Source organism: Leiobunum rupestre, chromosome 4, assembly GCF_980474605.1.
Source record: "Leiobunum rupestre chromosome 4, qqLeiRupe1.1.hap1, whole genome shotgun sequence".
Lineage (NCBI taxonomy): Eukaryota > Metazoa > Arthropoda > Arachnida > Opiliones > Sclerosomatidae > Leiobunum > Leiobunum rupestre.
Window position 1 is genome coordinate 58,220,638 of NC_143387.1, and position 21,919 is coordinate 58,242,556.

General features: G+C 38.7%; 3 protein-coding genes across 5 annotated transcripts; 2 read left to right on the forward strand and 1 right to left on the reverse strand.

The window, feature by feature from the left end:
* The first annotated feature begins 112 nt into the window (after positions 1-112).
* On the forward strand, positions 113-8,406 carry LOC149948471 (carboxyl-terminal PDZ ligand of neuronal nitric oxide synthase protein-like). 3 transcript variants are annotated; one of them, XM_090173500.1, is made up of 11 exons: positions 113-755; positions 829-900; positions 960-1,052; positions 1,109-1,164; positions 1,224-1,332; positions 4,750-4,921; positions 4,998-5,122; positions 5,192-5,416; positions 5,484-5,609; positions 5,673-6,060; positions 6,130-8,406. In XM_090173500.1, exons 1-11 carry the CDS (start codon positions 648-650, stop codon positions 6,633-6,635), a joined length of 1,980 nt encoding a protein of 659 aa, XP_090029626.1. In that variant the 5' UTR covers positions 113-647; the 3' UTR covers positions 6,636-8,406. The 3 variants fall into 3 exon arrangements, with proteins under 3 accessions (XP_090029626.1, XP_090029624.1, XP_090029625.1); XM_090173498.1 differs by having other exon boundaries at positions 114-755; positions 5,673-8,405; XM_090173499.1 differs by having other exon boundaries at positions 114-755; positions 5,001-5,122; positions 5,673-8,405.
* Positions 8,355-15,671, reverse strand: Nelf-E (negative elongation factor E). Its single transcript, XM_090173502.1, has 9 exons — positions 15,613-15,671; positions 9,884-10,140; positions 9,492-9,561; positions 9,368-9,423; positions 9,145-9,309; positions 8,862-9,085; positions 8,742-8,796; positions 8,590-8,683; positions 8,355-8,523 (listed from the first exon to the last, which is right to left on the reverse strand). Exons 2-9 carry the CDS (start codon positions 9,962-9,964, stop codon positions 8,456-8,458), a joined length of 813 nt encoding a protein of 270 aa, XP_090029628.1. The 5' UTR covers positions 9,965-10,140; positions 15,613-15,671; the 3' UTR covers positions 8,355-8,455.
* PIG-C (phosphatidylinositol glycan anchor biosynthesis class C) lies at positions 9,619-21,026 on the forward strand. The gene is made up of 4 exons (XM_090173501.1): positions 9,619-9,735; positions 19,998-20,138; positions 20,203-20,522; positions 20,586-21,026. The coding sequence occupies exons 1-4, from the start codon at positions 9,714-9,716 to the stop codon at positions 20,982-20,984; spliced, it is 882 nt and encodes a 293-aa protein (XP_090029627.1). The 5' UTR covers positions 9,619-9,713; the 3' UTR covers positions 20,985-21,026.
* Positions 21,027-21,919: the final 893 nt, after the last annotated feature.

Sequence of the window (21,919 nt, forward strand, 5' to 3'; positions counted from 1 at the left end):
TCAGATCTTTTTTTGACCTCCGTTAAGGTAAAAGTGACGTCAATAGAAAATAATCTGCCAGATTCTAACTCATTCTAAGAAATCCTTCGCTCCAATCTGAGGTAACTGCGCAGATTTTGAAGAGTTTGGTGTAAGAACGGAAATTTCTAGGAAAATTTCCGGAACTATCGGCTTCGCGCGTTTCCTTTTATTTTGTTCTTATAAAGTGTATTTCAGAAGCCGCGAAGGCTTAGGTCCGAGCCAATCGGTTATCAAAATTGTTTTTACCACCTGAATTAGAACGGTTTTTTCGCAACAAGTATTTAGGGTTCCAACTGATATCGTTTTGCGAAATTTATTTTCGTATGCATTACGTAAGTTAAGTTATTTTCGATTGTAGTTACCATTAGGCTTAGCTAAAGAGTGTTCAAAATTCATCCCTCCCCCAGGACCGACCCTAACCATCCATTATGGGTCGCCGCGGTAGATCTAAAAATAAGAAACACTCAGTAACAAAAACTAAAGTGTCTAAATGAAACAACATGTTTTAGCAATGCAAAAGGCCATAATAGTAATTACGCACAAATAGTTTCGGTAATAGAGAACACTGCGATGTTCTATGTTCCAAAACCCAAGAATCTTCGATTTCTAAGTGCCTTCAATGAATAATGCCGTCTAAAAAGCAGTATAATTTAGTCAACGATGATGCGTATGACAGTCGTATACCCCTTCATAGTGAAGAAGCTTTTCAACATGGCATTAACTTTCATGCTAAGGTACATAAAAAATTTTATCGAATTAAATAAACCTGTAACTCATTAAAAATCTGAATAATGTTGTTTTTTTTAGTATATTGGAACTTTGGATGTTCCGAGGCCTAGCAGTAGGGTAGAAATAGTAGCTGCTATGCGGAGAATACGGGTAATTATTTAAAAAGGTTTATATTTATATCATTTTTTAAGGCAAAGTATCTTTCCTAGTATGAATTTAAGGCAAAATCCATAAAGAAGAAAAAAGTAACAATAACAATATCCGTTGAAGGTGTTAAAGTTTTACTCAGGAAAAAGAAGAAAGTAATATAAGCCAATGCCTTAGTTTATACCATTACTAATTCCTGCACCTCTTTCAGAAAAATCAGTGGCAATATGATGATAGATTCTTAATTATGACTCACCCCATATATAGGTAAATATATAAATATATTTCCATTTAAGTTTTTGGCCATATATGAAACTTATTTTCAGGATATTTTACGTTTCTCACGATTCTCAAGACCTGAAGATTTTCAGTTATATAGCTCGGGATGGAGGAAGCAATGTTTTCAAGTGTAATGTCTTCAAGTCCAGCAAAAAAGTAAGAGTGCTAATTTAATTTCATTTAAACGTACTTTATAAGTTAATTACGTGTAATTAAATGACATTCTTGAGATTGTAGGGGTTTTTTAACGTTGGCTTGTTGTAGCTAGTGATGAATGAAGAGAGGATAAAGTTATTCTGTCTGCCTAACTTTGTTTTTCTACATGAGTTTAGACACCGCCTAAAAATTCAAATAAGCATAATTTTGCTAAAGAAATTTTGATAATCGAGAGATATATGGTGCGTTTCTGTATTTTTGAAATGAGGTAAATGGCTTAAGTGTTGCAACTGGGCTAGACAATCTTTCACTCTGGCAAATGCTGCAAATACTTAGGAATTTCTCTACTGTCTCTGGCTTAAAAAGTGCCTGCAGATTACTTTACGCCCTCTCTTCCCCCCTCCCCATCACTACCGGTAATTTTGCTCATTTGTCAAAAGATATCTATAGATAATTTCCCAAATAAGAAAAGTCCCATTGTCTTTTCAGAGTAGCTATAAATAGTTTTTGCAACCTGGCTCCACTTTGAGACTTTCTCCCTCCCCCTTTTGGCCCCTACTTCTTTGCAGTTTTTCTTCAGCCTCTGAAAAAATGCCGCTAGTGATAGGGATCGCTTTCCAGAAGACAAAAAAAGATTGAATTAGTCTGTTCTCAAATCAGATGGAAAGAATTATGCGCAATTATAGCAAAGAACTGGGCCGTTCAGATTAATTCTAATTATTTTTTTGAAGTTTAGTGCTAGGGTACAGTTTGATAAATCAGGGTTAAAAGTTTTCAAGGAACTATGACCTTTTTTAAATTACCTTGAGGAAAACTTGGCCTTATTTTTTAAGAAATCTTCCAAAAATATTTCCTTTATATTTTAAGAAATCTTATAAAAATATTTCAATCTTTTCATTAATTTTTCCAAGACAGATTTTAAGAAAGAATATGATCAATATTTTTCTCATTAGGTTGCATTTGCGATGCTTCTAGAAATAATATTATTTATCTTTATTATTGTCCCCTCTAAATCTTTGTGGTTTTCCTTTTTTAGATATAAGGAAATATTTTGGAAGATTTCCAATGTTTCACCCTGGGATATTTATTTGGTATATTGTCACTGTTTAGATCTTAATAATTTCCCCGTTTTCTAAGCTAACTTTCACTGACACTCATTAAGTTATATGCTAAAATAATAATTATAATAAACTTGGGTTCTTTAATAAAGGATGTTTGAATTGTATTCATCATGTGTAGTTTAGTTTTACAAGTTGAAAGCTGAAACAATGCCTAACTTTGAGAAGGAATAAAAATGTTATTTCTAACTGCTCAAAAAATGTCACCTTTCAATGAATACTTGGTACAGGCTAGACATTTGTTAAATAATAATTGTTATAAAATGAAATAGGCAATTCATTTATAAATACCAAATCAATTTATTTTCATAGTCACAATTACAATATTGCCTTTTGATTTACTATTCAATTTGAATTAATATAAAATATGCATTTAGGGGTTTGGGTTTGTTATCCATTTGTTTTGGAGTTTTGAGTTGATGACCGTAATGTTTGGCACTTAGCCAGAGAAAAGTTTTATTTCTTCCCTCACTCATCTTTTCATTCTGTTTGTGAGGCATGTATGCTTGTCAACTAGCCCAGGAACGCTCTTCCTTCGATAGTTTGGAAAAGAAAGACCTCCCTCCTGGTTTTTTAACATGTTAGAGTGATGACATTCGTAGCCCACCTTTTAAGCATCTCCTTTCATTTCAATTTCAAATGTCTGTGCCGTACCACTTTGAAAACTTTTTCTTTCTCCTGGATTATATGCTTTAACTGAAGACTGTGACATTTTGCAATCGTCGATATGCTTGTTTTCTTTGAGGCTTCGTTTTATTTGGTACTCTTTTAAATTTGAAGTTTGCTATGTCTGAATTTTTTTAAAGCAGTCTGTTCTTTTAAACTTTGGTTATTCACTTTACAAGCAAGGTTCAGTAAACCTGATTTCTTTCAACTTACCTATGAGATATTTAAATTTGTTAAGTCATAATTTTGCTGTGTCAAATAATTTTTAGTTTGATCCTATTTATGTGGGTCATAGTGAAAAATTGGTACTCTCTTTAACAATCTGTGAATATGGAGATGGATACTACCCCTTGATTTAAAGGGGCAATCATTATAGATTGGGAACAATTGTTTTTGCACTGATAAAATTACCATTATAAAAAATAATATTCGCAATATTTTTAAGACTCATTGAATCTTTGAAGTCTCTACAGCAAGTATTTCTTTTAATAATGCATTTGATGTTCACTAGAGATAGTAAATACATTTTGAGATTTCCAACTTTTAAAGTAACTTAAATTTGAGGAAAGAGTCGGCAGAGCCTTTAGTAAACTTCTTTGAACATAAAAAGTTTTTCCTGTTTGTTTTTATAAGAAGTTTTTTTTATCTCCTCCCCTGGCATATTGAGTTGAGAAGAGCTAGGGAAGAAAGGCCAATCAAGAAATTTCTATTTTAAGTCTCCCTCTTGTATGGTCCCTTTCTATTCATAGATTTTTCTCAGAGAGAAAATGCTTTGAGAATATACTCCTCTTCTTTCGTGTTGGTGCCGGAGTTCTTTCTAGACTTTATAGTCTCCTTTACAAATGGTTTATTATCACATCACGCTTAAGACTTCCAAACTATAGGAGTTGTCGTTCATTTGGAGGTTTTTGTCTATAATCTATGGAATTTATCCCAGCGATACCCTCTTAAAGTTGTATTACGGGTTTTTACGCATTGCACTTTGAACTTTAATTTTGAATATTATGATTTTCAACGAAGATGTTCCTGGGATTTGAACCTATTTGGGTGGTTATGAAGTTTCGAATTTGGTTTACAACCTTGCCTAAAATATATTTAGACGGTTTAGAAATAAACCTTGTAATCTGTGGTTTGCGTATACCTCACTGTTTTGACGTACCGTACCAAAGTTGGATCCACTTTCCACTTTTGATTATGAGGAGACAACTCGGTTTGCGACTGGGTAAAGATTCAAAAGATGGAGACAAGTCCAAAAAGAAATTATCATTCAGAGAGCCTGAAGTGGAGGAGAAACCTAAGGCTAGTAGTACCAATCAATCGGAAGTTGATGAATCTAAACCAAAAAGTGCGGTTTTGATTTATCCTGGTGCTCTTAAAAAAATATATTCTCAGAAAAAAGGTGGTGTTAGGGAGGTAACTTTTAATTTAGAGAGAAGGGATAGCGATTCCAGTTGTAGTCTCGATGATCTAGAGTTGGAGGTAAAAAATTTAAGGGTTTTTATAATTGTTATTATGATATAATTTTTGTATTTTGCATTGCACTCTTGTGCCTTTTACAGGAAGATGTTTAACTTTCATTTTGATCAGTGATTTAATTTGTTATTCTGATAAATCTTATGAATTTCTCATCTAGAGTCAGGCTATGAGAATTGTGAGGACCGTTGGACAAGCTTTTGAAGTATGCCATAAACTGAGTTTAACACAGGCAGCTAGTAGTACTGGTACACCATTACCAAGTAGTCAAGGTGATGAAGATAGTCCTATTGAAAAAGCCCACGATATTAGTGCGGAATTTATTCAAAAAGGTATTTCTGAGTTATTTTCTTGAACGGATAACCTTTCTCAAGCTAATGGTGTCTTACAATTTGAAAATGGTGAAAGTAGGGCATGTTGGAGGTGGTGGGGCTATTGAAAAAGACAATACCTCTGGTAATCCGTCAGATTCCATAACCAACATTTCCCCAAATTCAAGGTCTGCTAAAGCTGAAAAATCTGTGATTTCTAAAGTAAAACGATTTTGGGTGCTCTCAATTTTATTGCTTTCATTATTTGGTACAAGAAACGTCTTTTTTTAGGAGAGGGAAAAGCTTTCCTCACCTCATTCTTTATTGAGTGAAGGTGATTCTGGTAACAGTGGAAGTTCTTTACCAGAAGGAACGCCATTGGCTGTCTACCATCAAGTCCAATTATTGAAGGAACAACTCGAACAACAATCCCAGCAAATGCAGTCAACAGCTTCTCAACTTCAACTGTTAAAAGATCAACTCTCGGCGGAAACAGCAGCAAGAGTCGAAGCCCAAGTATATTCAGTTACTTTCTATTTTTTTTCGTTTAGTAATTTCTAGTCGTATTCCTTCTTTACGCAAGTCCCAAAATACTCAATTGTTGCAACATAATAAGGAACTTCTAGATCATATCAGAGTTTTGGTAAAACACATTCAAGATTTAGAAAATAAAGTAGGAACCACATCTGATATGCCGCCAATATCTATGGTTGGTGTTCACCGTAACGTTTTTCGCCTTACAATCCAAGAGTAAATAGGTTTTTCGTTGCAGGCTCAAAATGTAGCTGCTTCAAGTCACTCCTCAGGGCAACTCTATATGCCTGAATTTTTGCAAATGGAGCAACCACCTTCTCTTCAGCCACAAGCTCCGGGACATACCTCACCATCAATATCTTTAGGGAGATCGAACAGTGCCAACTATCCAAGCTCTTCCGCAGAAGCCTTATTAAAGCGAACAGCAATAGTTCGATCTCCTAGTTCGGCTAGCAGCGGTAGAGTTAGCAACCAACAACAGGACCAATCTAGCAGTATATCTCAGCTTTTGGGTGGTTTGTCACTACCTAGTAGCCCTACGCTTCAACCTTCAGGATACAGTAATACCAGTTTGAGTGGCTCGGGAACTCCGTCGAACTTTGAAAATATCTTCCAAGGACTGTTAGGTAATCAGCAACAAGCCAATAGAAGCTTTGGGTCTACTGGCATCAGTGAAAGTGCTGTTGGTATTTTAGGTTCCAAAACATCTTCAGACTCTCCTTGTTCTTACAACCTTTCAACATCTTCTGCTGTTACTATTAACACATCATCTAGTTTGTTAGCTGGGACGATAGCAGCACTACCCAAATTAAACCCTCCACCACAAAAATCCAGAACATCGAAACCTCTGGAACAGTTATCCATGTTTGGTTCGAGCAAGGAATCAACTAGACTGTGGGCGGATACTTCTACCTCTCAAGCAGGACCTTCCACCAGCAATAATCTGAGTAGGCTTACCACTAATGATATTCTTACTTGGTCACCTCAAATTCCTTCTTCCTCACTACCGAGACAATTTAGCCAATCAACAAGTAAATCACCTAAAAGTAGTAATAGTACGGCTAGTGACCAAGAAAGTTCAGTTTCGCAAGTGCTTCGAGATTTATCAAGAATGAGTATGTCTGATAAAAATAATTCAAAGGGAAATGACTCGAGAAGCGGGCCATCTGACACTAACTTTTCTCGCTATTATCGAAGCTGACACAATTTCTCGTTAATCGCGGCAACGTTTATAGATATTTTAAGCGTCTGTTGATTGTTTTAAGGCATTTAGAAAAATTTGTTGTAAACCTACGTCTGATTTTAACGTGGATTGGTGCCACATATCTATTTTTTACTTATATTCAAAGACCATTTTAAGTGTTCCAAAAATCATAACCCGTCCCTTAACATTTCATTTGTCACTAAACCATTACCTCATTTTGTGAATGAGAACAAGATAGTTCATATCTACACATTAATAGCTCTTAATTTATATATTTTATTTCATATCACTAGATCACTCGAATTGATTTTAAACTTTAGTCATTTCGAATTTCATTTTATAAAAAAACATTTAAAGTACAGTTTACATTATATTTATTTGAAGTTACTGTTCAATTAGGAAAATCTCGTTTTTCATTGTAACCCTACTTTTATACGGAGGGTTAATTACATTTTGTGAAATACTGGAAAAAGTGGTTTAGGAAATCAAATTCGGTTGTCTATTAAAGTGCTCTTTACTAAGGAATAACCAATCCTTATAATTTAAATTAGTTCATTTTCTGTTGGAGCTAATACCTCAATTGGTTTTGTTTGTATATAATCTTTATACATGACAGCGACAGTATATATAATATTTTATGTGGAAGGGAAATTGGTATGGTTTAGTTTTCAGTGAGAATGTAAAATATAAATTATTGTATTTAAGAAAACTAGCCATAATTAATTTGTGAAAATGTGAGGTGACGGAAATGGACTAAGATTAGGTTCTCTTTCTCTATACTGTCTATTGTGTATCTCCTGTTGAAATAATTTAGCCTTTTACATTGTGATATCATATAAGAAAACGTAAAAAATTGTGCCTTTAAACTTAACCCATAATACAAAAAAATAATGAATTTGTACTACGAGGCAAAAAGAGGAGAATTATATTTTGAGTCAAGGTGGTACAACATTCCTGATCATTTCTTACGAAGGGTCTTTAAAATATTTAGTAATGGGAGTATAATTATTTTCAATTAATTTATTTTGGGATTGTTTTATATCGATGATAGAATGGGGTTTCTAATTGGCCCTAAAAATTATGTGAGAATGTATTCTTTATAGTACTTTTATCCTAAATGAAATATTACAAAATATTCTTCATGAAATTATGCACTAAGGGGATATATGGGTATATTTGAACGTAACTTTGTGATTTGTTTCATCATTTGGGTCTAATTTTTGTAGGTATTTACCAAGGTGCAATGCTTCTGAAACCTTTTACGAGCAACTTTGCTTTTTTAAGTCGTAGCTTGTGAAATTTTCTGGTTCTTTGCCAGTAAAAACATTGTAATCTCAGCGGCTTTAAAAACATAACAAAATAACTATAAACAACAGTTGTTTGAATAGACAGGATCCAGAAGTTTATGTAAAACACCTTAACTAATTTAAATTCTAAATTTGGATATGAAGTGGTCTAAAACTCTAAATATAAACAAATAGGAATTTTTGTAGGCTACCAAATGCCAAAGGAAAAAAAGTATTATTTACGTACCAAGCCAAAATCCATCTTGGAATATAACATTAAATTTCAAATCATTGTAATTTTGTGCCATAAGCTATCCCCATTTTAAATACTCCATACTTAAGACTGTAACAAAAACGCCAAACTTGATGGGTTGTTTGTCATAGTTTTATTTAATTAAGGCCTGTGTTTTGAAAGAAACTAATATAATGGTTGTATTTCAAAAATACTTTAATTAAAAACAAATTTTTTTAATAAAAAAACCTTTTAAATTTTAACTCCCTGTGATAATTTACTTTACACAAAAATATGGGTTAAAATAAATCTTCATCGTAAATGACCAATGTCCTTTTCTCCTTATGTCCTCCATCTTTTTTATTAGCTTAAATAGATTTTGGTTAAAATGTAATCAATAATTGTAATGCTGTGAACCCATGACTTTATTTACCATTATTTTGATAAAATGATGGTGAGGCTATGGCAGGTTGATTTCTGGCCAATGAGACGTTAACTTGTATGCCTGATAGAACAGCTCCATTCATCTAAAGAAAGCACTATTTTAACCCCAGCATATTTAACATTTCACTTAAGAAATCATACTTCCACAATTGCTTTATCTGCGCAATCCATACTTTCAAAAGTTACAAATCCACAACTAAATTTTATATACTAAAACATTAGAAAAATAATCTTTGATGTTTTTAAATCAAATTCAATTACTTTTTCTTAATTTCCATAGTAATATTTATAATTTTTCCAATAGGTATAAAAGCGTTTCTCAATATCTCCTCCGTAACTCCACATCCATGTACATAAACAGTGTTTCCTTGTCTCGGTTTTTCACGTTTTGGTGGTGGGCCATCCCTCTCACGGTCATCAAATTTAGAGCCACTAACAAAACTTTCATAAAGACTCTTCACTGTTGGACGATTACTACTACTAGCCTACATTAACATGGAAATTATTTAACCATTATCTTCCCATATTAAAATTTATAGATTACATTCAAGGGTTGTTCAGTATATTCTGGTTCAACAGGATGACTTGCAGTGAAAGGATGGTATCCTGTCAAGGCTGGTTTATCAGGTCCGCTTCTTCTCCTTTCCAAAGTTTGAGGACGTTTAAAACCTTGACGTTCCTTATTTTCTACTTTAATGGCGTGGATTGCCTATTAAATGTTTTTAAGGTATAATCCTACAATGAAAAAATTCAGATTTTTTAATTACACCAGATTTAAGGAGCTTTTTGGCAACTTCTTTGGCATCTTGTTTAGCTTCAGAGCCTGATAAGAACAAGAATTTTAAATTTGTAAGAAAACATTGCACAAAAAGTTTTTTCACATTATTTTACTTGATTTCAAAGTATTTTGTATAGGTGGTGGCTCCAGTTTTGGAGCCTTGAGCAGCTGAAGGGCTTTTTTCTAAATAAATAAGAAGTATTTGAAATTGTTAAGTTTAATTATTATTTTTTTTGTTCAAGAACCAGTCACTAGGTGGTGTAAATGTTAAGTACCAAGTAGTTTGTCTGAATGCTTAAAGGAACAATTTTTAATTAATTTACATTGAACTTTGAATGAAAATGAAAACACGTTCAGGTAAGCTTTGTACAAAAGTTATTTTATAACTGTCGTAACTCCTAAAGATATGTTTATATTTGCAACTACAAGCCTTCCTAAGCCGGGAACCTTACACTATGACAAAGGCTTAAAGCATATTTGGTTTTTCTGCGAGTAATAATTTTACCTTTCGTTTTAATTTTTGATATTTTTTTTGAAGCATTTCTTCTTCTTCTGTATATTGTTGAGGAAAATGTAGATAAACCATGATTTTTGGATATTGAAGATTTTGTTTCGTTTTATGGGCCCTGTCTGGCCTATTCTTGGCTGTTAGCAGCAGTGCTGTCAACAGGCTCGGACACAAAGACTGATAGCGTTTTCCATTTGATTGCTCGAGATTCGCTCTGAGTCTGTCTCTGACGTCATAGATCTCGCCCCAATCGACTAGAGTAAAACCGCAAATGGAACATTCCATTAAAATATTTCCGCGCTTTGTTGTTTTTCGTCTGCTAGTAATTTGAATTTTCGCGACTTGGTCTGCCTATTTGGCCAAAAAAATCTAAAAGGAACACGAAAAAATTTGCTCCGATCTCGATCTCGATCCGTTGATCTGTCGAAATCAGCAGATCGGTTTTGGGCGATCTCGGAGCACCCGAGAGCAGGAAATGGAACACGAGAAACTTGATCGGAGAAAATGGAACATAAAATGTTGATAAGAGCGATATAGAGCACTTGAGAGCAGTCAAATGGAAAACGCTATAATAGACTATACGCATTCTCACTCGGTCAAATTCATAGATATAGGAAACGTATATAAAGGTCTAGATAAAATATTTCCAAGGGAGTGAATACGGAGGTGACAGCTAGCAGAAAAGCGTAATTTTTGCAGGCTATCCTTATAAGGCTCTATCTATCGGTAAGAAAGCTATCGTCGCGAGAGCCATTGTCTCCTGCCTAAAAATTATACTAAAAGTCACCAACAGATGGTGTCTAAAGACTACGGCCTGCGGAAAGGTCAATAACTTATAGCGTTTTCCATTTGACTGCTCAAGCGCTCCAGATCGCTCTGATGAATATTTTATGTTCCATTTGCGTGCTCGGATCTGCTCCGATCAAGTTTCGCGTGTTCCTTTTCCCGATCCCGGGAGCTCCGAGATCGCCTAAAACCGATCTGCTGATTTCGACAGATCAACGGATCGAGATCGAGATCGAGATCGGAGCAAATTTTTGCGTGTTCGTTTTAGATTTTTTTTCAAAATGGCAGACCAAGACGCGAAAGCTGTCAACCGTTACGCGGTCCAACTTTTTAATTTTGACGGTCAACACCCCACCAATGATCAACCTTTCGCCAATTATTATCTTCCCACCGACATTCACTACCGCGCCAGCGATCACCACTCCGCCAACGATCACCACCCCGCCAACGATCACCACCCCGCTAACGATCACCACCCCGCTAACGATCACCACCCCGCCAACGATCACCACCCCGCCAACGATCACCACCCCGCCAACGATCACCACCCCGTCAACGATCACCACCCCGTCAACGATCACCACCCCGTCAACGATCACCACCCCGTCAACGATCACCACCCCGTCAACGATCACCACCCCGTCAACGATCACCACCCCGTCAACGATCACCACCCCGTCAACGAGCACCACCCCGTCAACGAGCACCACCCCGTCAACGAGCACCACCCCGTCAACGAGCACCACCCCGTCAACGATCACCATCCCGCCAACGATCACCATCCCGCCAACGATCACCATCCCGCCAACGATCACTATCCCGCCAACGATCACCACCACGCCTATGATTTACTCTCCGCTATTGACTAATGCTTCTTCTCGTCTGCTACCGCGCGGTCTGGTAATAGCTCACTTGAACATTCGTTCTCTTCGTGCTCATCTCCTTTCTCTTCATCAAGTCTTGCTCGACTATGATATCGATGTTCTTGGAATCACCGAAACTTGGTTGGATGACTCTATCCCCAATGTTGTGGTTAATATTCCTGGCTACTCTCTCTTTCGTCGCGATCGTCAAGGTAGACGAGGCGGTGGAGTTGCTCTCTATTATAAGGATTTTCTACATATGTCATCTGTTAATGAGCCCGCCACTAACCTTGAGATACTTACTTGTAATCTATTCCGAAAGCATACTCGTTCGATCACTATCTCTATAGTGTATATACCTACTGATGCCTCGGCAAATTACTTTGAAGAACTTGGTGTCGCTGTTGATCGAGCTATCTCTAGCCTGGATGCTGACCTTATTTTATTGGGGGACTTTAACTTAGATGTTTTGCAGCCTCTTAAGCTAAAAGGAAGACTCCTAAAGTCTGCCACGTCGGGACTTCAGCAACTTATCAAATCTCCGACCCGCATAACTTTGACCAGTGCCTCACTTATCGATGATATTTACGTCACAGCGCCGTTGTTCGCCTCGGCTTATTGGATCATGATTTAATTTTATGTATTCGACGGGCTTTAAAACCTGTGAGGATTTCCAAAATAATTCAAATTCGGTCCTATCGTAATTTCGACGCGGATTCATTTGACCATGCTCTTACTGACTCATTATCATTATCCACTATACCCGACGGTTCGGTGGATGATTTGTGGATGTCTATTCTTAATTCCTTGACTAATACTTTGAATCATTTTGCGCCACCTATTTCTCGACGGTGTACTCTCAATAACCCTCCGTGGTTCAACTCAGAAACTCGCAAATTGTCGCATCACCGCGATCTTCACAGATCTCGACGCTCTGGCCCGAATGCTGTTTTTCACGAAGCTCAATATCGGTTTTATAGAAATGCGGTTAACACTCAACTACGGTCATCCAAGAGTTCTAAAATCAAGCGTGAAGTCGAGCAATCTCAGGGTAATTCTCGTCTTCTGTGGAAATCTATTAAAAAACACCTCACTACTCCTCGGCCTTCTTTTACTCAATTAAAAGTTGCGGATTCCGTTCTTGACGATCCTTTCGAAATCGCGTGTGCGCTTAATGAGCATTTTACTTCGATCAAACCCTGGCCGAGTGTTCTACCTTTATTGGATTCCAATCGAGATCTTTCTTTCAACTTTGAACCTGTATCGGTTCAGGAAGTATTTGAATTGCTAAAAAAGATTTATCCCAATAAAGCGACTGGATCGGATGGAATCCCGTCTAAACTAATTAAAGGGGCGGCGATTATCTTGGTGGTTCCTTTAACTAAATTGATCAATCGGAGTTTCTCTACCGGGTGTTTTCCCACTGACTGGAAGATTGCTCGTATCTGCACCTTGTACAAGGGTAAAGGTGATAAATTGGACCCCAACATGTATCGGCAGCTCGCTATTTTATCTTCCGTCTCGAAAGTTCCAGAACGCCTAGCCCAATCTCAAGTCGTGCAACACTTGACGGACAATAATTTACTGTATGCCCTCCAATCGGGGTTCCGTCCAAAACATTCTACAATATCTTGTGTGTTTAATCTTGTCGAAGATATTTTAAATGCTTTATCCAATGGCCTTTTTGTTGGTGTCGTCTTCCTTGATGTTGCTAAGGCCTTCGATTCTGTGGACCATAAAATATTACTAAACAAATTGGAGCATCTCGGCTTTTCACCTCTCTCACTTGCGTGGTTCGAATCCTATCTAACTGGCAGGAAGCAATTTGTTTCTGTTGACGGGCAGTCTTCTGATCAAGCGGATTCTACTGTGGGGGTTCCGCAGGGCAGTATACTTGGCCCCTTGCTGTTTTCGCTACATATTAATGATATAGCGCAGGAGCTGGATCATAGTGTAGCGCATCTCTTTGCTGATGACGACGCTACTCTTTCTATATCAAATACCCCGCATGATTTAATCCGAATAATCGATTCTGACGTTTTGAATATGGATGGCGCCAGGAATTCATACTTTGAACTTGGAATGGTTATCTCGGCCGATTTCCGTCTCTATCTAGGGGACCGTTTTTTTCATCATGTTGACGTCGGAGCATACGTGTTTTCTCTTACGATTTTCATTGGCTTAAAAATCTCCTACCAAAAATATCCTGGACCCCCAGGGTACGTTCAGTAACAGTCAACGGAAAAAACCCGATGGATTTATATTTTCCACCGATGAGCTTTTTCGTCATAATGACGTTGGAAGTTGCTGAACGCTTTTATTCAGTCATCGGTGTTTTTTAAAATGCCGTAGCTTTTATAGTAGTTTTACGTCAGTAATGACGTCAGTCATCGGAAAAACCGACTCTTCCAGCCGATGACTTCGGTGAGTAACCGATGACTATCGTGACGTCAAAACCGGAAACGCGAAAAAGCGTACAGTAGGAAACCGATGTAATCGGTGAGTCCGATGAGCGCTGCTGAACGTACCCCTAGTTACCTAGTATAGTCGTCTGCTAGATAATCTTTACAAACCTAACCCTAAATTTCGAAATGGACGGGGAGTCGTACAACAAAAAACTACAGTTGTAAAAACGGGAAGTTGCGCGGGGTAAAATTCCTAAAGAGGGGAGACGCGGGCGAGGGGGCGATTTTTTTTCTCATACACGTCACCGAAAACGGTCCCCGAGATCTTACCATAGGGAATACGGCCGGATAACCATTCCAAGTTCGAGGTATGAATTCCTGATGGCGCTTATGGTGACTTGCACTTATCACTCCAGAAGAACAAGTCAGTCTTTATGTTGTTTGGATCTACCCATACTCTTTCGTATTCTCGGATGAGGGGCTCACCTTTACAAACCACGTTGATTATGTCTCGAAAAAGGTTAATCAGCGTCTGTGGTGTATTCGTTCGCTAAAGCCATCTTTAAATGTGAAGTTATTGAACACAATTTTTAAATCGTTGGTGCAGCCGCTTTTCGATTATGGTGATATATTTTACTATGCGTCCTCTGATTGTTATTTACGTCCTCTTCAAGTACTGCAAAACCGTGCTGCAAAAACTGTGGTTGGTGCGAAGCGTCGGTCTTCCGCAACCCTTGCACGTGATACCCTGAAGTGGATGACTTTAAAGCAACGTTATGTGTACCACCTATTAATCTTTATGTTCAAAATTTATTATAATCAAGTACCGCCCTATATAACCACACATTTTCAATCGGTTTCAACGGTTCATGACCATGTTACTCGCTCTAGTGTGGCTTCTTTTTACCTAGAAACTCTATCGGCCACTACCCTAGTAGCACAAAAGTGGTGGCCCGTCGGCCGTCGGCAAAGAGTCCACCGACTGTGTTGAGCAACTGCTCTTTTAGGAGTCGAAATGTCCTATCGGGCGGCTCGGGCAAAGAATATAAAGCCCCAGGAGTGGAACTTTTGCGCCTCTCGTAAAGAGAGACGGGGTTGCGCTAACCGTTTCCGGTTACTCTGATTTGCTTTGCCGGAAGTTTCTAGCTCGGCGAAAACACGCGGCCAATAATATCAATCCTTACATTCCTGGGGCTTTATATTCTTTGGCTCGGGCCACTACCCGTTTTGCTGTTGGGGAATTTAAAACAACCCGCCTGTTTGCCGCCTCTCCACCGCCTGTTTGCCGCCTCTCCACCGCCTGTGTGCCGCCTCTCCACCGCCTGTGTGCCGCCTCTCCACCGCCTGTGTGCCGCCTCTCCCCCGTCTGTTTGCCGCCCCCTTCCACAAGTTAGCCACTACTAAAGAAAAAACCTAAAAAGATCTCTACATAAAACCAGTTTTCCACTTACGGCCAACTTAGTTACACTTTGTCAAAAAGGGAAATTATATTTCATGGTAGATAATTTTCAAAATTTTTAAATACCCTTAAATCCCCCATGAAATGATCAAAATACCCAAGGTCTAGAAATAGCGACCGAGAAAAAAAACGAAAATAAAATTCGATCTTTTAACAACTATTAATTTTTGACTGAAGAAAAACTTCCAAGTGATAACGATTTTTCATAAATACCTCAGGAAAGTGCCCAGTTTCAAACAATGACCACCATAGAAATCCTAATTTATTTATTTTGTGGATCCTTAATTGGTTTTTAAACGGTGAGCCCGTCGCGTTGGCTATTGAGTACTGATGATTATACACGGATATGATGTTACTCGCAAAATTCAAAGCTAAATTCCTTTAAATATTTGTGGCTGCAAAGTACGTATTTGTTAACAAATAATATAAAATGCTTTTAAAGTCCGGAGTCCATCCCTAGTAGCACAAACCTGGCGTTTTAGAGTCGACTGTGAGTCCATATAGTGTCGGCGTCGTTTTTAACTTCATATTTTTCGGTTGCCAGCCAGTTGAGACGATTATATTTTTTAGCTGACGGTAAATTATAAATTTTTAAATTTTAATTTGATTTATGATTGTATAAATATAAGACATATTTAGTTTTTGACGATTAATTTTTCTTATTGCGCTTTAATCGTTTAGTAGTTAAAATATCAGAAAATATTCAAAACTGCATCTGCGTTATAATTAAAATATGCAGGTGGCGGCTAATCGGGTGTTTTACCGTCGGCTAAAAAATATAATCGTATCAACTGGCGGGCAACCGAAAAATATGGACTTAAAAACGACGCCTACACTATATGGACTCCGCGAATCTAAAACGCCAGGTTTGTGCTACTAGGGTATATGTAAACGGAGCCCGCGTTCTAGGGGAATCTCCTTGTGGAACTCTCTTCCCCCAAACCTCCTACGCGAAAAATTGTCTTTTAATGAATTTAAACGCGCTATTATTGATTTCGTGTGTACTTGTTGATTTCTGTAATGTTTCAATTTGTATTGTTTGTTGGACCCAGTTGGAAATCAGTCTCTGACTGAACTGGATATCCGAATAAAGCCTTATTATTATTATTATTATTAGAAAAGGGGGGAGGGGGTACCAAGGAAATTCTCGCATGGGAAAAGGGGAGGGGAGTACCACGGTAACTATCACATTAGAAAAGGGGGGAGGGGGTACAACGGAAATTATCGCATGGGAAAGGGGAGGGGAGTACCACGGTTATTATCGCATGGGACAAAGGGGGAGGGGGTCCCGCGGTTATTATCACATGGGGAAAGGGTGGGGGTACCACGGTAATTATCACATGGGACAAAGGGGGAGGGGGTACCACGGTTATTATCACATGGGGAAAGGGTGGGGGGGGGGGGGGGTACCACGGTTATTATCGCATGGGACAAAGGGGGAGGGGGTCCCGCGGTTATTATCACATGGGGAAAGGGTGGGGGGCACCACGGTTATTATCGCATGGGACAAAGGGGGAGGGGGTACCACGGTAATTATCGCATGGGACAAAAGGGGAGGGGGTCCCACGGTCATTATCACATGGGGAAAGGGTGGGGGGGGGGTACCACGGTAATTATCACACGGTAAAAGGGGGAGGGAGTATCAAGGTAATTATCACATGGGAAAAGGGGGAGGGGTACCACGGTATTTATCACATGGGAAAAGGGGGGAGGGGGTACTACGGTAATTATCACATTTTAAAAGGGGGAAAAGAGTACCATGGAAATTATCCCCTGGGGAAAAGGGGGAGGAGAGGTTCGACTATGGGGTAAAGGGTACCATGGAAATTATCGCGTGGATAAAAACGGTCTGGGGCCTTACTGCGGAGGTTCGACTATGGGGTAAAGGGCGCCACGATAATTCTCGCATGGGAAAAAGGGGGAGGAGGCCATACTGGGGGGGGGGGGGGAGGTTCGACTATGGGGTAAAGGGTACCACGGAAATTATCGCGTGGATAAAAAGGGTCGGGGGCCTTACTGCGGAGGTTCGACTATGGGGTAAAGGGTGCCACGATAATTCTCGCATGGGAAAAAGGGGGAGGAGGCCATACTGGGGGGGGGGAGGTTCGACTATGGGGTAAAGGGTACCACGGAAATTATCGCGTGGATAAAAAGGGTCGGGGGCCTTACTGCGGAGGTTCGACTATGGGGTAAAGGGTGCCACGATAATTCTCGCATGGGAAAAAGGGGGAGGAGGCCATACTGGGGGGGGGAGGTTCGACTATGGGGTAAAGGGTACCACGGAAATTATCGCGTGGATAAAAAGGGTCGGGGGCCTTACTGCGGAGGTTCGACTATGGGGTAAAGGGTGCCACGATAATTCTCGCATGGGAAAAAGGGGGAGGAGGCCATACTGGGGGGGGGGGGGAGGTTCGACTATGGGGTAAAGGGTACCACGGAAATTATCGCGTGGATAAAAAGGGTCGGGGGCCTTACTGCGGAGGTTCGACTATGGGGTAAAGGGTGCCACGATAATTCTCGCATGGGAAAAAGGGGGAGGAGGCCATACTGGGGGGGGGGAGGTTCGACTATGGGGTAAAGGGTACCACGGAAATTATCGCGTGGATAAAAAGGGTCGGGGGCCTTACTGCGGAGGTTCGACTATGGGGTAAAGGGTGCCACGATAATTCTCGCATGGGAAAAAGGGGGAGGAGGCCATACTGGGGGGGGGAGGTTCGACTATGGGGTAAAGGGTACCATGGAAATTATCGCGTGGATAAAAACGGTCTGGGGCCTTACTGCGGAGGTTCGACTATGGGGTAAAGGGTGCCACGATAATTCTCGCATGGGAAAAAGGGGGAGGAGGCCATACTGGGGGGGGGGGGGAGGTTCGACTATGGGGTAAAGGGTACCACGGAAATTATCGCGTGGATAAAAAGGGTCGGGGGCCTTACTGCGGAGGTTCGACTATGGGTAAAGTAAGGGGTCTTAGCCCTAAAGTGGTCTTCTGGCTGTACACCATGATCATCAGACCATTGCTCTCTTATGCTGCAGTGGTCTGGTGGCCAAGAGTCCAAATTAAGACTGTGCAGAGTGATCTGCGCACCCTTCAAAGGCTGGCTTGTGTCAGCATCACAGGAGCTATGAGAACAGCCCCAAGTGCTTCTCTAAAAATTATCCTGAACATTCTTCCTCTTCATCTTTTTATAGAAGAAGCTGCTGCCATGGGAGCCTATAGGCTCAACCAGAATGGTTGGTGGAAGGCGAATATTTGGGTTAATAGCCACACCAAGATCTATCGGGACATTTCATGTCAGTTACCTGTCTACCTAATGGGTTCTGATATGATGGCTACGAAGCTGCATTTTAGTAAGTCTTTCAATACTTATTATCCAAGCCGTACGGAGTGGGCCAACCATAGTACCCTCGGGGCCAGAGGAGAAATCGTCTGGTTTACCGATGGGTCTAAGACCCGCTCTGGATCTGGTTCGGGTATGTATTGTCTTACTAGTAATACCGGCTTCTTTGAAAGCCTTGGTGTTTATGCTAGCGTTTTTCAGGCGGAAATTGCCGCTATCTGCTTCTGTGTTGACTTTTGTCTTTATATACACTTTAAAAATTATATACAAATTCTCGACTAGTTTCGGAACGACCGTCGTTCCATTAGCAAGAGAATAATGGAAGGTTAATATCGAAGTCGCGCCTACTATATATGCAATCCAAAAAATGAACACAAACAAAAAATATTCAATTAAAAAATATATTTCCAAACCGGGTCGAGATAAGGTCATAAGGACCGTGGTCGTTGTTCATAACTTTGTTAAATTTTTTAAGAATCTCCAGTGTTTCACGCGTATTACGTTCGTAATAGTTTTTTGGTTGGTCTAATAAGTCCGTATTTTCCCAATCAATACAATGTGTGGGGTTAATTTATTTCTACTATCTACTGTTATTTTTTTTATATGTCTTTATGTACCTGGTCCTGCCATTGTTGCCGATGCTCTAATATAAGCCTAGTTCTGGCTTTTTGAGCAGCTCTCTCTTGAATAAATAAATAAATATCACCAAATGACGCATTAATTTGAGATAGAGATTCTGAATCAGAACTTGTATGAGGTGCAGTGGACTCTCTGGACTCTTGATTTTCTACAAGCTCTACAAGAGTGTTGTGATTTTTTTTAAATAAAATGGGATTGATGAATGATGAATTTCTGATACGCCATATTCGCCATTATTTATTAATATTTAGGTAAATTATTCACTAGTCAAATTGACTAGTGAGCCCCAGATTTCGAATAATTTTAGTAGTCAGAGCATTTATTTTAATAGTAGAATGCCGTGATTAGTGCCTTATGTCCAACCCTGACTGTGAACATTCTAATGCTCAAATCTCCTTTTCATGTAAGGAGCTATGGTCTCAGCCAAAGGCCTTAGACACCAACTGTCTAAAATTAGAGATAATTATCAAATTATTTTCAATCCAAAAAGCCAAAAATTAATTCTACCTTAGTATTTTGACTCAAACATGTTGGCTGAGCATGATAATGTCTTTTAAATTTTAGTGGGAAAATCAAATCTTGAAATAGCATGGATATAACATAAGAACGTTTTATTTATAGAAACTGCAAGAAACTGGAAAAAGATTTTGTATGATAGGCAAGGGGTGAAAGATAATTATGTTGACGAAACATTTCTTTCTAATCTAAAAAAAGATTTACATGGACAGAAGATAAATTTAGTGGAAACTTTTGTTTTCTCAGGTTTGGTTTGTGCCAAAAATTAAAGTAAACGTTTGATCACTGAACACTTTTCTAATTTTCATAGGAAGACTAACTCATGAATTAAGTTGTAGTTGTTACTTTATCGTTGCCTATATCTATTTGCAAGAGAAAGGAGATGATATTCATAAGCTAGTGACAATTGGAAGTGTCATTTTTATCCTTGCAATGTGTGCCGTTTTATTTGTTTCATTTGTTATAAATGAAGCAAAAACCAATGTATGGATCAGAGCACGGGATATATCTGTTTACCTGCTTTTTGGCTATGGTTTTTCTCCACTTTTGAAAAACCTTACAGAAACTATTAGCACAGATACAATATATGCAATGGTTACAGGAATGATACTTGCTCATTTATCTTTCCAAGTAGGTTTTTTTAGATTTAGTTAGTTAATATTCCCTTATTCACTAATTGCCTGCAATTTTCAGGACTACGGAGCTTCATCAGCTATCGTTTCAAGCACATTATCACTAAATGCTATTTTGTTTGCCGCTGTTTGTTTAGCTTCCCGTCTCACAAATACTCTGAAAGCCTTTGAATTATTAACTTTAGCTGCCGAACTTTTTGCTGTCAACCCGGTATACCATCGATGGACGTTAAATTTGTCCAAAAATAAGCAAATACTTTCAATTTGTTTAATTTTTGTACCTGCCTTAGTGTTCACTACAACAATCTCTTTAATTTTCACATTTTATTTCACATTGACAGTAATTTTTTTAAATTTTATTTGCCCAACGCTTTTTGTTCATTGGCAAATTTACAAAGAAAATATTAGAGGACCTTGGGATGAAGCCAAACCCTTGCTAAAAGACCAAAGCAAAAATTAGTAATTTTTATTTTAGTTGTTCATGGTTTTTCTTAATAAACTGAAGGGAAACTAGGATGGTGTCTTATTGAGATGGTTTTTCAAAGCAAATATTGGGTGGGCCAGAGTTAGTCTCTTCACTCTGACAGGAATTCGTGAAAATGACCAGGACCATAGAGATGGGGGAAGCTGCTACAAATCATGGTCCGTGTACAAATTCTCCGTGGCAGTGGAGTTGCGCCCGTGTTTTGAAACCTTTTTGGGACTCTGCTTCTGAAAACGTATAGAGACCACCTTTATTAACGCCTGGGATTTTGAAGTAGGGTAGGAAGAATAAGCCCAGGACGTCAATATACGTCGTATACCACCTCCCAAAAGTCCAAAAGCCTCCGACGCTTGGAAAATGGCCGCCGTATATGAAACGCCAAAAGTGTCACAAGCAACACTTTTGAAGTTGCAACGTTTCCACCAATAAAACAGTGACAATTTAAGCTCATTATTAATTCAACCATTAGAAATTGGCTGCTTCATTTGGGCGTAGCTGGGGGGGAGTCACGTTTTTACTTGACTCGACACAATTTATACATGTCAAAATCAATTTTAGACATGTCAAAACTTCATTTCGACTAGTGCTTTTCGTTTTGACTAGACAATTTCTTCACACATCGTGATTAAACTTGAGGTTTTTAACGGTAACTGGACAGAAATATTATTAACATAATTATTGAAAAACGCCATTCTATTGGTTTATCAAAATTTATAAAAAGCCTTTATTGGCCTTTACGTGTCACGTGAAATAATTTAGTTACCTCCTTAAAAAATCTCATGCCTTTATCCCCTCCTCCGACAAATTGAATATGTCAAAAAATTTCTGACTAGTTAAAAACTGTAGTCAAGTACGCCAAAGGTGTCTCAATTCCCGTATAGAAATCTAACGCGAGCCGAAAGTGTCACAAT